Source organism: Bos indicus x Bos taurus, chromosome 29, assembly GCF_003369695.1.
Source record: "Bos indicus x Bos taurus breed Angus x Brahman F1 hybrid chromosome 29, Bos_hybrid_MaternalHap_v2.0, whole genome shotgun sequence".
In the NCBI taxonomy this organism is placed as follows: Eukaryota; Metazoa; Chordata; class Mammalia; order Artiodactyla; family Bovidae; genus Bos; species Bos indicus x Bos taurus.
The window spans coordinates 46,063,019-46,075,794 of record NC_040104.1 but is presented as its reverse complement, the minus strand read 5'-3'; the positions used below and the strand labels follow the sequence as shown (position 1 = coordinate 46,075,794).

Below are 12,776 nucleotides of genomic sequence, written 5' to 3'. Positions count from 1 at the left end.
ATACCACTTTCTGAGTCCTTGTAATGCATAGGAATAACTAAGAGATGAATGAAATTAGAGAACTAAAATTAGTCACAATTAATTCCAACATGTATGCCATTTAGACAATATAGAGATACAATAATTTTACTAAGTTGTCACACACAGTTACTTCAATGAAGCAACCTCAATTTTCTGTTAAAATTAGTAAATTGTGTCCCCCCACCCCCTTCCTCAAGAGAGTCCCAGGAGCTGCTCTGTGGTGAACTGTGTACTTGCCTAAGGAGATGTAGAAACAGTTCATCCTGGAGAAGAACGTAAAGTTGGCTTAGGGATCAAGAGTTCCATTGTGGTCGTGATAGCTTTCCAAAGTCTCAAGATCCAGGTGAGCTCCAAACACACCCTCTGAGTACTGGAGAAAACTTTGTGTCCTGGAGTCTCCTTGTACTGAATCTCTGAACCCCGCCCATTTGTTCCAAATGATTGTATTTCATCAGTCTTCCAATGGGATTAATACAGATGATGAGATTCCCTGAAACAAGATAAAATTGCTTTAACACCTTGGCTTATCTTCATAAACATGTCTCTGCAAACATCCTCTCATCAAGAGTCGCTGACTGTACTACAAAGTGAAAGTGAAAGTTCACAAACCCACCCTGAAATATACTGATATGTGACTTTCTGAATATTAATCATTTTTATTTTTAACTTACCAAAAAAGTTGGAAAGATTATTTTATCACTTAGAGAGTTTAGCTAAATGTCTTGGAAAACTTGGAAGTCTATTTCTTGAGGTTAGTTTAAATACGTTCTGTCGTGGAGGAGGAGCTTTATTTTATCACTTGATTGATTTCTGCATTTTAAAGGAACACTGTAATGTAAGAACTCCTGTGGTCACCACTCCAGAATGGAAATATCTCTTGCCCCTCACCCCCACACTCCAGATCAAGCCCCCCAGCTCCCTCCAGCAACAACAGCACAGGGGTTTCTGCCTGGTGCCCCCCGCCCAGCTCATGTGGGACAGTAGAGGAAGGCCCCAGCTCAGACACACCTTCAGGCCAATGACATTAAAAGGTTGCTCTGGAACAAAACAGAAACATTAGTGACCACAGTGGGAAAATTAGGACAAAGACATATTTTGAAGCAATAACACATGATATCCTCACTTTTCTTTCCTGATATATTTCCCATTGGACAATAAGCTGGAGAATGCAGAATTTTGGTGAAGAGTGGGAATCAGGACCCTGCTTTTAACTCTTTCAAGACACTTGTACTATTTATATACATTTTAAGGAGTTGATGGCTTCCCAGGTGGCTCAGTGGTAAAGAACCCACCTGCAATGCAGGAGACACAGGAGACATGGATTTGGTACCTAGGTAGGGAAGATCCACTGGAGAAGGAAATGGCAACCCACTCCAGTATACTTGTGGGGAGAATTCCATGGACTGAGGAGTCTGGAGGGCTACAGCCCATAGGGTCACAAAGAGCTGGACTCAACTGAAATGACTGAACATGCATGCAGGCAAGGCGTCGATGCTCCTAAATGTTTATGAATGTGCATTTAAAAATGATCTTGAAGATTCATAGACTTAGAGAATGAACTTGTGGATGTCAGGGGGAAGAATGGGAGGAAGAGGGATAGTCTGGGAATTTGGGATGGAAAGGTACACACTGCTGTATTTAAAATGGATAACCAACAAGGACCTACTATATAGCACATGGAACCCTGCTTAATGATATGTGGCAGCCTGGATGGGAAGAGGGTTTGTGGGACAATGGATACATGTATATGTATGGCTGAGTCCCTTTGCTGTTCACTGGAGATGATCATGACATTGTTTGTTAATCGGCTATACTCCAATGCAAAATAAAAAGTTTTTTAAAAATGAAAATGATCTTGAATTGCAAAAGCACAACCACTGTCTTAGGGGGGCCCACAATTGTTATAAGCATCCCCAGGTCATTATTTTTCAATTCTTAACCAATTTCCCTAGCACTGTTCTTTGGTAAGTGAAGTATGGCAGTATAGGTTAATTTCTACAATAATATTTTGTGTTCCAAATTAGTCATAAAGTGTTTTTAGGAATGCTGACATAAAAGTGACTTTATATTACTTCTCTGTTTTTCTGTATTTACAAATTGCAGCAGTCACAAAAATCAGGGCACCAGACACAAGTGTACAGTTTCCTCTTTGGAAGACACGGGTGCTCTGGATCTCCTCAGTGGTAGAGTTTGATGACGGTGTTAGCCCAGAGTTCTCAGAAGTGGATGACATTAGGCCTGTAAGTGCATGTTCAATGAAAAGTCTGCCCCTGCTGTGGGACAGGTGGGAATGAGGCTTAAGGGAGAGGGGATACATATATATATATATATATATATATATATGTGTGTGTGTGTGTGTGTGTGTATATATCCTCCAATTAAAAATATACTTAAAAAACGCCAGCTGCTCAGACAGCAGCTAGGAAGATAAATTAGTGTAAGCTCTCTAGTTTAGAATCTGGCTGAGAGACTTGTGTCTGCAAACTCCCTTCACGATAGCCCTTGGATTAGTTTAGTGCTTGTGTGAATAATCAGAGACCGGGTGACCCTGTGGGCATGTTTCAACTTGGCTACGGCCTTCACTTCCCCTCTGTCATGTAGCCCTGCCAAGTTGGCATGTCACAAAGTCATTGTGAGTTTATATGCCAAAGAATTCACCAAATATAAAAATACCTCCTTGTTCCATTATAAGTTTATTATGAAGACCCACAGTGAGTAAGTGTACTAGGTAGATAGTCTGGAACTCAATACATTGATCATGTCTGATCATACACATTTCTGAATGCAAGAGAAAGAAACTAAAATTTTGCCCACTAATGTTACTGTTTGTGAACTTGACTGATTTCAGTGGATTTCTCTTTCGAACCTCTTAACATTCAGTATGATGAGTTGTTTTTCAGTATTTTTTGCTGTCATATGGAGTCAACTGCTTTAGAATATTAACTCGTTAAAAAATATACAAGAGATCACGGACTAAGTGCAAACTACTGTTGCTTACACAGTTTAATGTGTAGCGTATTTTGTTCAATGATATCCCACATATCAAAAATTTTGATTGATTTTCTATTTACTGATTTAGTCATTGTAAATGCTATGTAATACATTCTTTGGCCCATGTATCCTTGCTTGTTATAATTTCTGTTGGAAAGAATGCTAGAGAAGATGTTTCTAGGTCAAAAGATTTATATAATTCCTTGGAAAGCCCCAGAAGCCTCCGATGAGTGGATATCACAAGTTCCACCATGATTTGAACTATACACTAAGCACCATTCCTTTTATTTACTAACTTGATGTAAATAAGTATACCACTTCATTCCTGCACCTGTCTAGTTCATTTATGCAATTAAAGCACACTGCTTACTATGTAGATGAACCTTGAAAACATAAGTGAAAGTAACCAGATATAAATAGTCATAAATTGTGTGAACCCATTTAATTGAAGCTATATAATAGAAAAATTCATGAAAAATAAAACTGGATTAAGGGGGTGACAAGACACAGGAAGGGATATGGGGAGTAAATATGTGCATTGATTTCTTTTTGGAGTGATGTATATGTTCTGAAATTAGACAGTTCTTGTTTCACAAATTTTTGTATATTACTAAAAAACACTGAATTATGTACTTTAAATGGCATAATCGTTATGGTATATAACTTTTATGTTAATAGAACTATTATTTAAAAGAGAAACACAATTGATTATATTTAATGAAATACTCCATAATCAATTTTTATTAGAAGAAAATTTAATTAACAAACTTATACATTCAACATGGTCATGCCATTTTATATAAACATGCAGTCACTATGTTTCATTAAATTACAGTGTGCTCAGAGATAGTCAGGGATTATCCTGTGGTCTCACATGAGGTTTTGGAGAACACCTCAGAGGAGAAGTAAAAATAATGGTCACAGAATTTGACAATTCATGGAGACGTAAGACAAAGGAAAGGCTTCAGAGGGAAGGAAAAGGGGGAAGGAAGGAAACGGTATATGAGGGATCCTCTGCAAACATCATAGAAGCTCACAGTTCCATTGTCATAATCCAGAAACACCCCAATCCTACCCAGAGGCCTTTTCACGTACTGAATGTAGGGTGGGGTGTTGGTGAAGAGACTATAATGATTGTTCACCTTCTTGGAAAACAAAATACATGCTTGTTCAGAATAAATATTGATACTAGTATTGGTTATCAAGATATCTTTGCAGATGCCCAGAATCCAGCTGGAGGAGTGCGTCACATCCAGCTCCCAGTAATGCCTCCCGGAGGCGAAGGCCCGAGTTCCCCAGGACACGACACTCTCCGCATTCTGAGGCTGTCTGGACGTGCCGTGGTGCTCATCTCTGAACATCACACTTGCATCATTGCCATCCTCAGAAAGGCTCATGTGGTGAATGGTCATTGTCTGACTCAGAATGTTATCCACTGCAGAAAGAGCAGAAATCAGGTTAGCAAGTGGGATTTCCATGTCTCTGAGAGGCAGAAGGCAGAGGTTCCCTACCCACTGAGATTTTTTTTCATTTTCCCTCCTCCAAGAAAACCCAAAACAAAGACAGCAAAGTGAGTTCAGACTGCCCTTCTCCGAAGAGGAAGAGTTACTACTATATATACGGCATATTGAAACACCTTAAATCATATCAAAGAAGAAAAAGACAGATATATCATGAACTGCATGATGTCTGATTTAATCTGTCTCTTGATGATCACTCTGAAAACTGAATATTTTGTTTCTTTATAACCATATGAGCAACGTGATTGCTCTCTTTTGCTCTATGTCAAATGTAACTAAATATATGTATATGACTTTGCATTTTCATTAAACTGTAGGTTGTAAAGTACAGGCTTGATATTTGCAATCCAAATATACAGGCAGAAAAGATACAACAACTTGGGAAAGTCATATAGTATCATAATTTCAGATAAAAATAAAATAACATTAAAAGGAGGCTCCTTCCCAGGAAGCTCTAATGAAGCAGAGTCCTGATCACCACAGGGCTGACTCTTACCTCTGAAGTTGTTCAGCATGTCTAGGATTCCAGTGACAGGCAAGCAAGTGAGCTCTGGGTTCACTGGCTGAGGCTTCTGCATCTCTGCCAAGTCAATCCTGTAACAAATGACATAGATATAAGTCAAGGCCAAAGGCTAATCATATGACCATTATGTAAAAAGAAGTTTTTAACCAAGGACATTTTGTTAGAAATCTGTTTTTGGTTAATTGCATATACAATATATTCTACACAGTTTGGAATATAAAAACATTACCAGATTCTTTTCCTAAATATCAGATCAGATCAGTCGCTCAGTCGTGTCCGACTCTTTGCGACCCTATGAATCTCAGCACGCCAGGCCTCCTTGTCCATCACCATCTCCTGGAGTTCATTGAGACTCACGTCCATCGAGTCAGTGATGCCATCCAACCATCTCATCCTCTGTCGTCCCCTTCTCCTCTTGCCCCCAATCCCTCCCAGCATTAGAGTCTTTTCCAATGAGTCAATTCTTCGCATGAGGTGGTCAAAGTCCTGGAGTTTCAGCTTTAGTATCATTCCTTCCAAAGAAATCCCAGGGCTGATCTCCTTCAGAATGGACTGGTTGGATCTCCTTGCAGTCCCAAGGGACTCTCAAGAGTCTTCTCCAACACCACAGTTCAAAAGCATCAATTCTTCGGCGCTCAGCCTTCTTCACAGTCCAAACCTCACATCCATACATGACCATAGGAAAAACCATAGCCTTGACTAGATGAATCTTTGTTGGCAAAGTAATGTCTCTGCTTTTGAATATGTTATCTAGGTTGGTCAAAACTTTCCTTCCAAGGAGTAAGCATCTTTTAATTTCATGGCTGCAGTCACCATCTGTAGTGATTTTGGAGCCCCCCCAAATAAAGTCTGACACTGTTTCCACTGTTTCCCCATTTATTTCCCATGAAGTGGTGGGACCAGATGCCATGATTTTCGTTTTCTGAATGTTGAGCTTTAAGCCCACTTTTTCACTCTCCACTTTCACTTTCATCAAGAGGCTTTTTAGTTCCTCTTCACTTTCTGCCATAAGGGTGGGTCATCTGCATATCTGAGGTTATTGATATTTCTCCTGGCAATCTTGATCCAGTTTGTGTTTCTTCCAGTCCAGCGTTTCTCATGATGTACTCTGCATATAAGTTAAATAAACAGGGTGACAATATACAGCCTTGATGAACTCCTTTTCCTATTTGGAACCCGTCTGTTGTTCCATGTCCAGTTCTAACTGTTGCTTTCTGACCTGCATACAAATTTCTCAAGAGGCAGATCAAGTGGTCTGGTATTCCCACCTCTTTCAGAATTTTCCACAGTTTATTGTGATCCACACAGTCAAAGGCTTTGGCATAGTCAATAAAGCAGAAATAGATGTTATTCTGGAACTCTCTTGCTTTTTCCATGATCCAGCGGATGCTGGCAATTTGATCTCTGCTTCCTCTGCCTTTTCTAAAACCAGCTTCAACATCTGGAAGTTCACGGTTCACATATTGCTGAAGCCTGGCTTGGAGAAATTTGAGCATTACTTTACTAGCATGTGAGATGAGTGCAATTGTGTGGTAGTTTGAGCACTCTTTGGCATTGCCTTTCTTTGGGATTGGAATGAAAACTGACCTTTTCCAGTCCTGTAGCCACTGCTGAGTTTTCCAAATTTGCTGGCATATTGAGTCCAGCACTTTCACAGCATCATCTTTCAGGATTTGAAATAGCTCAACTGGAATTCCATCACTTCCACTAGCTTTGTTCGTAGTGATGCTTTCTAAGGCCCACTTGACTTCGCATTCCAGGATGTCTGGCTCTAGGTCAGTGATCACACCATCATGATTATCTGGGTCGTGAAGATCTTTTTTGTACAGTTCTTCTATGTATTCTTGCCATCTCTTCTTAATATCTTCTGCTTCTGTTAGGTCCATACCATTTCTATCCTTTATCGAGCTCATCTTTGCATGAAATGTTCCTTTAGTAGCTCTGATTTTCTTGAAGAGATCTCTAGTCTTTCCCATTCTGTTGTTTTCCTCTATTTCTTTGCATTGATCGCTGAAGAAGGCTTTCTTATCTCTTCTTGCTATTCTTTGGAAGTCTGCATTCAGATGTTTATATCTTTCCTTTTCTCCTTTGCTTTTCACTTCTCTTCTTTTCACAGCTATTTGTAAGGCCTCCCCAGACAGCCATTTTGCTTTTTTGCATTTCTTTTCTATGGGAATGGTCTTGATCCCTGTCTCCTGTACAGTGTCACGAACCTCATTCCATAGTTCATCAGGCACTCTATCTATCAGATCTAGGCCCTTAAATCTATTTCTCACTTCCACTGTATAATCATAAGGGATTTGATTTAGGTTATACCTGAATGGTCTAGTGGTTTTCCCTACTTTCTTCAATTTCAGTCTGAATTTGGCAATAAGGAGTTCATGATCTGAGCCACAGTCAGCTCCTGGTCTTGTTTTTGTTGACTGTATAGAGCTTCTCCATCTTTGGCTGCAAAGAATATAATCAATCTGATTTCGGTGTTGACCATCTGGTGATGTCCATGTATAGAGTCTTCTCTTGTGTTGTTGGAAGAGGGTGTTTGTTATGACCAGTGCATTTTCTTGGCAAAACTGTATTAGTCTTTGCCCTGCTTCATTTGGTATTCCAAGGCCAAATTTGCCTGTTACTCCAGGTGTTTCTTGACTTCCTACTTTTGCATTCCAGTCCCCTATAATGAAAAGGACATCTGTTTTGGGTGTTAGTTCTAAAAGGTCTTGTAGGTCTTCATAGAACCATTCAACTTCAGCTTCTTCAGCATTACTGGTTGGGGCATAGACTTGGATTACTGTGATATTGAATGGTTTGTCTTGGAAACGAACAGAGATCATTCTGTCGTTTTTGAGATTGCATCCAAGTACTGCATTTTGGACTCTTTTGTTGACCATGATGGCCATTCCATTTCTTCTGAGGGATTCCTGCCCGCAGTAGTAGATATAATGGTCATTTGAGTTAAATTTACCCGTTTCAGTCCATTTCAGTTCACGGATTCCTAGAATGTCAACATTCACTCTTGCCATCTCTTGTTTGACCACTTCCAGGACCCTGACATTCCAGGTTCCTATGCAATATTGCTCTTTACAGCATCAGACCTTGCTTATATCACCAGTCACATCCACTCAACTTCCCCATTGTTTTCAGATATTATTCCAGTTTTCAACTCATTGAACCTCATTCCCTTCCTCTGTTCCATATGGGTAATGCAAAGATACTGGGCATTTTACAGACAGAAAGTTCAGGCTAAGCCTTTGAGACTTCAGTCAGTATGTAGTCATCAAGGATACATTCAGTGTCTACAAAGAAGAGTCCATCAAGCCAGACCTGTTTGCTCTTGTCAGCCCAGCAAGGGATCCAATTCCAACCTGGTTATTTTGGTCCAAAAAGTCTACCTTCTCAGTGGGCAGCAGAAAGCCACTCCCTCTGAGGTTCTGCCTACAAGGGACCTTGCAATGATGGAACAAGCTGAGTCACTGCTACTCCTCAAAACAAAAGGACAGTTCTGCTCTCATTCTTAGGGAATTTGCCTCTTTCAGGCCTTTTCCACTTTCCAACTCATTAGCATAGGTGCTTCCTCTGTGATATCTTAGAAAATCCCTTCACTAAGCTTAACGTGGTGAGGTTGGAGAGGATGGGGTGAGTGGGTAAAATAAAGCCCAGAATGTCAGAATGTTTTCAGGTATATTGGATTTCAGCCAAATGAGAAGGAAACTTCTGAGGCCAAGGATTGAAATTCTTTTGAAATAAAATAGAAAATAGCCATAAAGACAATATTGGTCATCTGTATATGAGGGTGCTGCACCTATGGATGTACATGTGGATTCAATTTATAAATTCTCAGTTATTTGTTTATGTACTTGTTTATTTACACATTTATTTATTTCATGGGAGGTACTTCTTGGACCAACTATTTTAAATATATTTTAAAAACAGCAGTGTATATATGTCAACCCCAGATTCCCAGCCTATCCATTTCCCCCATCCTTACTCCTGGTTCTGAATGGAAAATATTCAGAAAAAAAATTCCAGAAAGTAAAACTTGAAAATGCCACATACTAGGGAACTATTTACAATGCGTTTAATTTACATTTTATGTGTTAGTTGTTATAAGTCATCTAGAGATGACAAAGTGTATGGCAATATGCTTGTAAGTTAACTGCAAATACTAAGGCATTTTGTATAAGGAATCCTGCATCCTGGAGTTTAAATACTGAGGAGGACTTGAAAACAATCTCCCATGGTACCGTGCGTCTACTTCATCAGAAAGATAACAACTTTTCCAGAAAAAGAACTTTAGTGTATACTCACATTTCCAATACATTTGCCAAGACCTGCAAAGAAAAACAAAGATCATGTTAATCATGAGACTTTTGTCGTTTTGCATCTTCTTCTCTATTCTTTATTCAGTGTTATTGTTTTTTACATTATCTTCTAAGGAATACTCAGAAGGCATCCTAGTAACATAGCCTAAGCTAAAACATGGGAGGCTTCCTCAGGGCACATTATGAAAGGAAGGAGGACAGAAGAGTCTGCGTAATGATGCAGCAACATCTAGGATTCCAGTATCGCCCGCTGCCAGTGCTGTTCTCAAGGACAGAGCTCCCCATTTAACAAAGCAATAGCAAAAACAGGGAACCGTATTTAACTTAGAGTGAAATTGATGACTGGTTGTAACAACCTTGCCTAGAGAACAGGTGGAACTTCAGTGTCTCTGGAAAATTTGGGATAACAGGGAGTGACAAAGCTTTAGGGGAACACATACTGAGATTTACTCCAAGAAAGTTAACTTTCCTCTGGTCACAGAATTTTGCTGATTTTAGATCATCTGTCTGGATAGTACTCCTGATCACACTGAAAAAATATAGTCCTATTTTAGCTAAGACATGGACAAAAATCTTTCAAAGATTACCAGAATATTTTGAACTAGGGGACTGGACTAATACAATAATGGGGGTCAAGGAGCACCATCCCTCAGCTGAGAGTATCGGTTTAAACAGTGAACATTCCAGCGTCACAGCAACTCGTCTAAAAGAGTGTTTCTCTCTCTGAGGACTAACCCTCCTTTCTCACCTGGAGCAGCTCCCTGTCCGGCTTGCAGCACATCCCAGTCAGCTCTCTGTACATTTCTTTCAGACTTGCTCTGTACTGAGTCATTCTGAACACACTCTCCTCGAGTTGTTCACACATCTCCTTGGCTTCTCGCTCCAGGGCCTCCAGATGCAGTTGCTCCTCCTCCCGGAGAAACAGAAGCATCCTCTGATATTCAGCTGTAATCATCTCCTTCCTTAAGGCCACGTAGTCCTGTGGGGATAGTGGATTCAAAGTATTGCTTATGCTCACATTCAAAAGAAAACTTCCAATATTATTTCCTTGATGTCATCAAGAATGTTCTAGACAAACTGTCGGCCTCAAGTATTTTCCTGTCCAAGGTTTCTCTGAGTTCCTAGTCTCTGGCCCTGTTTGATTCAAGCCATCTGAGGGGTCCCAAGCTCTCCCCTTAGAAGGATTCTTCAAGGTTATTACTCTATCAATTATTTCCTCTTTAATTTGGATCATGTTTTTCTCTTGTTCCTTGCCCTGATTTTTCTAAATATTCTTTAATGTGGTAAACCCCATTTTGTATAGTTTTACAAGATGTTCTCTTTTCCCTCTAGGTACTTCTATATTCTTCTCCTCTACTACAGAGTAACACTTAGGACAGTGTTGTCTTATACTTCATTTCTGAATTTTAATCAAATCCTCAAAATTTTGCCTAGGAACACTTTTCATGCCAAGGTTTTCCCATGTACTAGCATTCCTTGAACTAGCCTGTATTGGCCCGTTTCAATTGTGACCACTGATAGGTCGTTTGAAATCACGCCTTTTCAAGGGAAGAGATCAATATCCTTTAATGGAAATGTAAATAGACCTAAAAGCTAGAATTATATCACTATCTATAGAAATAAATAGGAGCGTTTTTATTCTTACCTTAAATGACCAAGTTTTTTTAGCTTCCTGGTTCAGAAGGATTTGCATTTCTTCTCTGATTTTCCATAAAGAGCCCATTCTCTTTAGAAGTTTCTCCTGCAAAATACCCAGGGGATTTAGACACAGAAGATGACACTGTAAATTTCATCCCCTTATTCCTGAACAAAGGCAGTTGTTGGTTACACAGAAATCTTGAGTTAGAATGCTGTGGTCAGATTTTCCCACATTAATCTGCATCTAACACCAAGATGATGGTGACAAAAGTGTATGCCACACAACTGGGGAAATGTTACAGATCATGAAATCCAGTCCCTAAGAAACTGAGACTCACGTATTTATATAGCTTGATTAGGAAAGCCTCAAGTTCCCATCAGAAGCCTGTGTCCCTGGCACCACCCACCCCGGGATGCTGCATTTCCACACGTGTGGACAATTGGGCAACAACACTGAGAGGACACATTATATGTGAGAATCCACATTCAGAAATCCCACCTCCACTATCTCCACCCCCATCACCATCACAGCATCCTCGTCTTCCTCTCTGACTTAGGAGTCTCTAGATCCCGAACTGCTCTAGAGGCATCACCTACCCGGGACTCCTCAGCAGCCCTGTGTATCGGACTGTGGCTGTGAGCTGTGTGCTCGGGGCGTTCAGAGCAGGGCCCACAGAGCAGGGTCTGGTCAGCCTCACAGAAGAAGCCTTTGGCTTCCTGGTGTGTCACACAGATCTGCTCCTCAGAGCTGTGGTCGTGGTCAGCTCTGGCCTGTCTGGCAAGGGAAACCAGCCTCTTGAGGACAATATTGGTTTTGAAATCGGGCGTCTCTGCTATTCCCCTGCACTCCGGACACCTCCTTGGAGTCTGGTCTTCTTCCCAGCAAAGGCTCAGACAGGGACGGCAGAAGCTGTGCCCACAGTCTATGGTGATGGGGTCCAGGAAGCAGTTCATGCAGATGGAGCAGGTGAGTTCACTCTGGAAGACCTGCAGTGTGTCTGAATCCATGTTTCTGAAAATTAAAGATAGAAATAGAAATGATAAGAGAGGAAGTCTTTCTTCTGCCCTGATCAGGGAAAATAAAGCCTTTGGCACAGTCCTGTCTTGAACTCTGTCTAATTTCCGTATTTGCTAAACCCCAACACAAACCTGCATGCTGAGTCGCTCAGTCATGTCCAACTCTTTGTGACCTTATGGACTGTAACCCACCAGGCTCTGTTCATGGGATTCTCAAGGTAAAAATACTGGAGTAGGTTGCTGTGCCCACCTCCAGGGGATGTTTGCTACCATGGATTGAACCCATGTCTCTTAAGTGTCCTGGATTGCCAGGTGGGTTCTTTACCAATATTGCACCTGGACTTCCCCAGTGGCTCAGTGGGTAAAGAATCTGCCTACAATTTAGGAGAAATGGGAAATGTGGGTTGGAGGCCTGGGTTGGAAAGATGCCCTGGAGAAGGAAATGGCAACTGGTCCTAGTACTCTTGCTTAGGAATTCCTGTGGGCAGTGGAGCCTGGTGAGCTACAGTCCATGGGGTTGCAAAGAGTTGGACATGACTGAATGACTAAGCAGAAACACAGTACAAACCTGGAAATGGTGACTACAGACAGGTTGTATTCCTGCTATAATAAAAAGGATGCAATTAGATAAGAGAGTCACTTGCAACTATTTTCTTTTTTTTTTGTTTAAAGTTAACCTGAAGATAAATATTAGGATGACTCCAGAGTAATTTTTGTCAGCTGATTTGTACAAAAGCATATATATAATCT

General features: G+C 40.6%; 1 protein-coding gene across 1 annotated transcript; it reads right to left on the bottom strand.

Annotated features, from left to right (window-relative positions):
- Nucleotides 1–3,947: 3,947 nt before the first annotated feature.
- Nucleotides 3,948–12,017, bottom strand: LOC113885837 (tripartite motif-containing protein 64-like). The gene is made up of 6 exons (XM_027531552.1): nucleotides 11,607–12,017; nucleotides 11,017–11,112; nucleotides 10,107–10,350; nucleotides 9,294–9,303; nucleotides 5,029–5,126; nucleotides 3,948–4,447 (listed from the first exon to the last, which is right to left on the bottom strand). Exons 1-6 carry the CDS (start codon nucleotides 12,015–12,017, stop codon nucleotides 3,948–3,950), a joined length of 1,359 nt encoding a protein of 452 aa, XP_027387353.1.
- Between the last annotated feature and the right edge of the window lie 759 nt (nucleotides 12,018–12,776).

What these genes read in the sequence shown, in the direction of transcription:
- LOC113885837 (XM_027531552.1), bottom strand. Translation starts at nt 12,017, where the DNA reads ATGGATTCAGACACACTGCAGGTCTTCCAGAGTGAACTCACCTGCTCC. An exon ending in GGGCTGCTGAGGAGTCCCGG is followed by an intron (nt 11,113 to 11,606) that starts GTAGGTGATGCC and finishes GGTATTTTGCAG; the next exon opens with GAGAAACTTCTAAAGAGAAT. An exon ending in CATGCTGAACAACTTCAGAG is followed by an intron (nt 4,448 to 5,028) that starts GTAAGAGTCAGC and finishes CTCTTTCTGCAG; the next exon opens with TGGATAACATTCTGAGTCAG.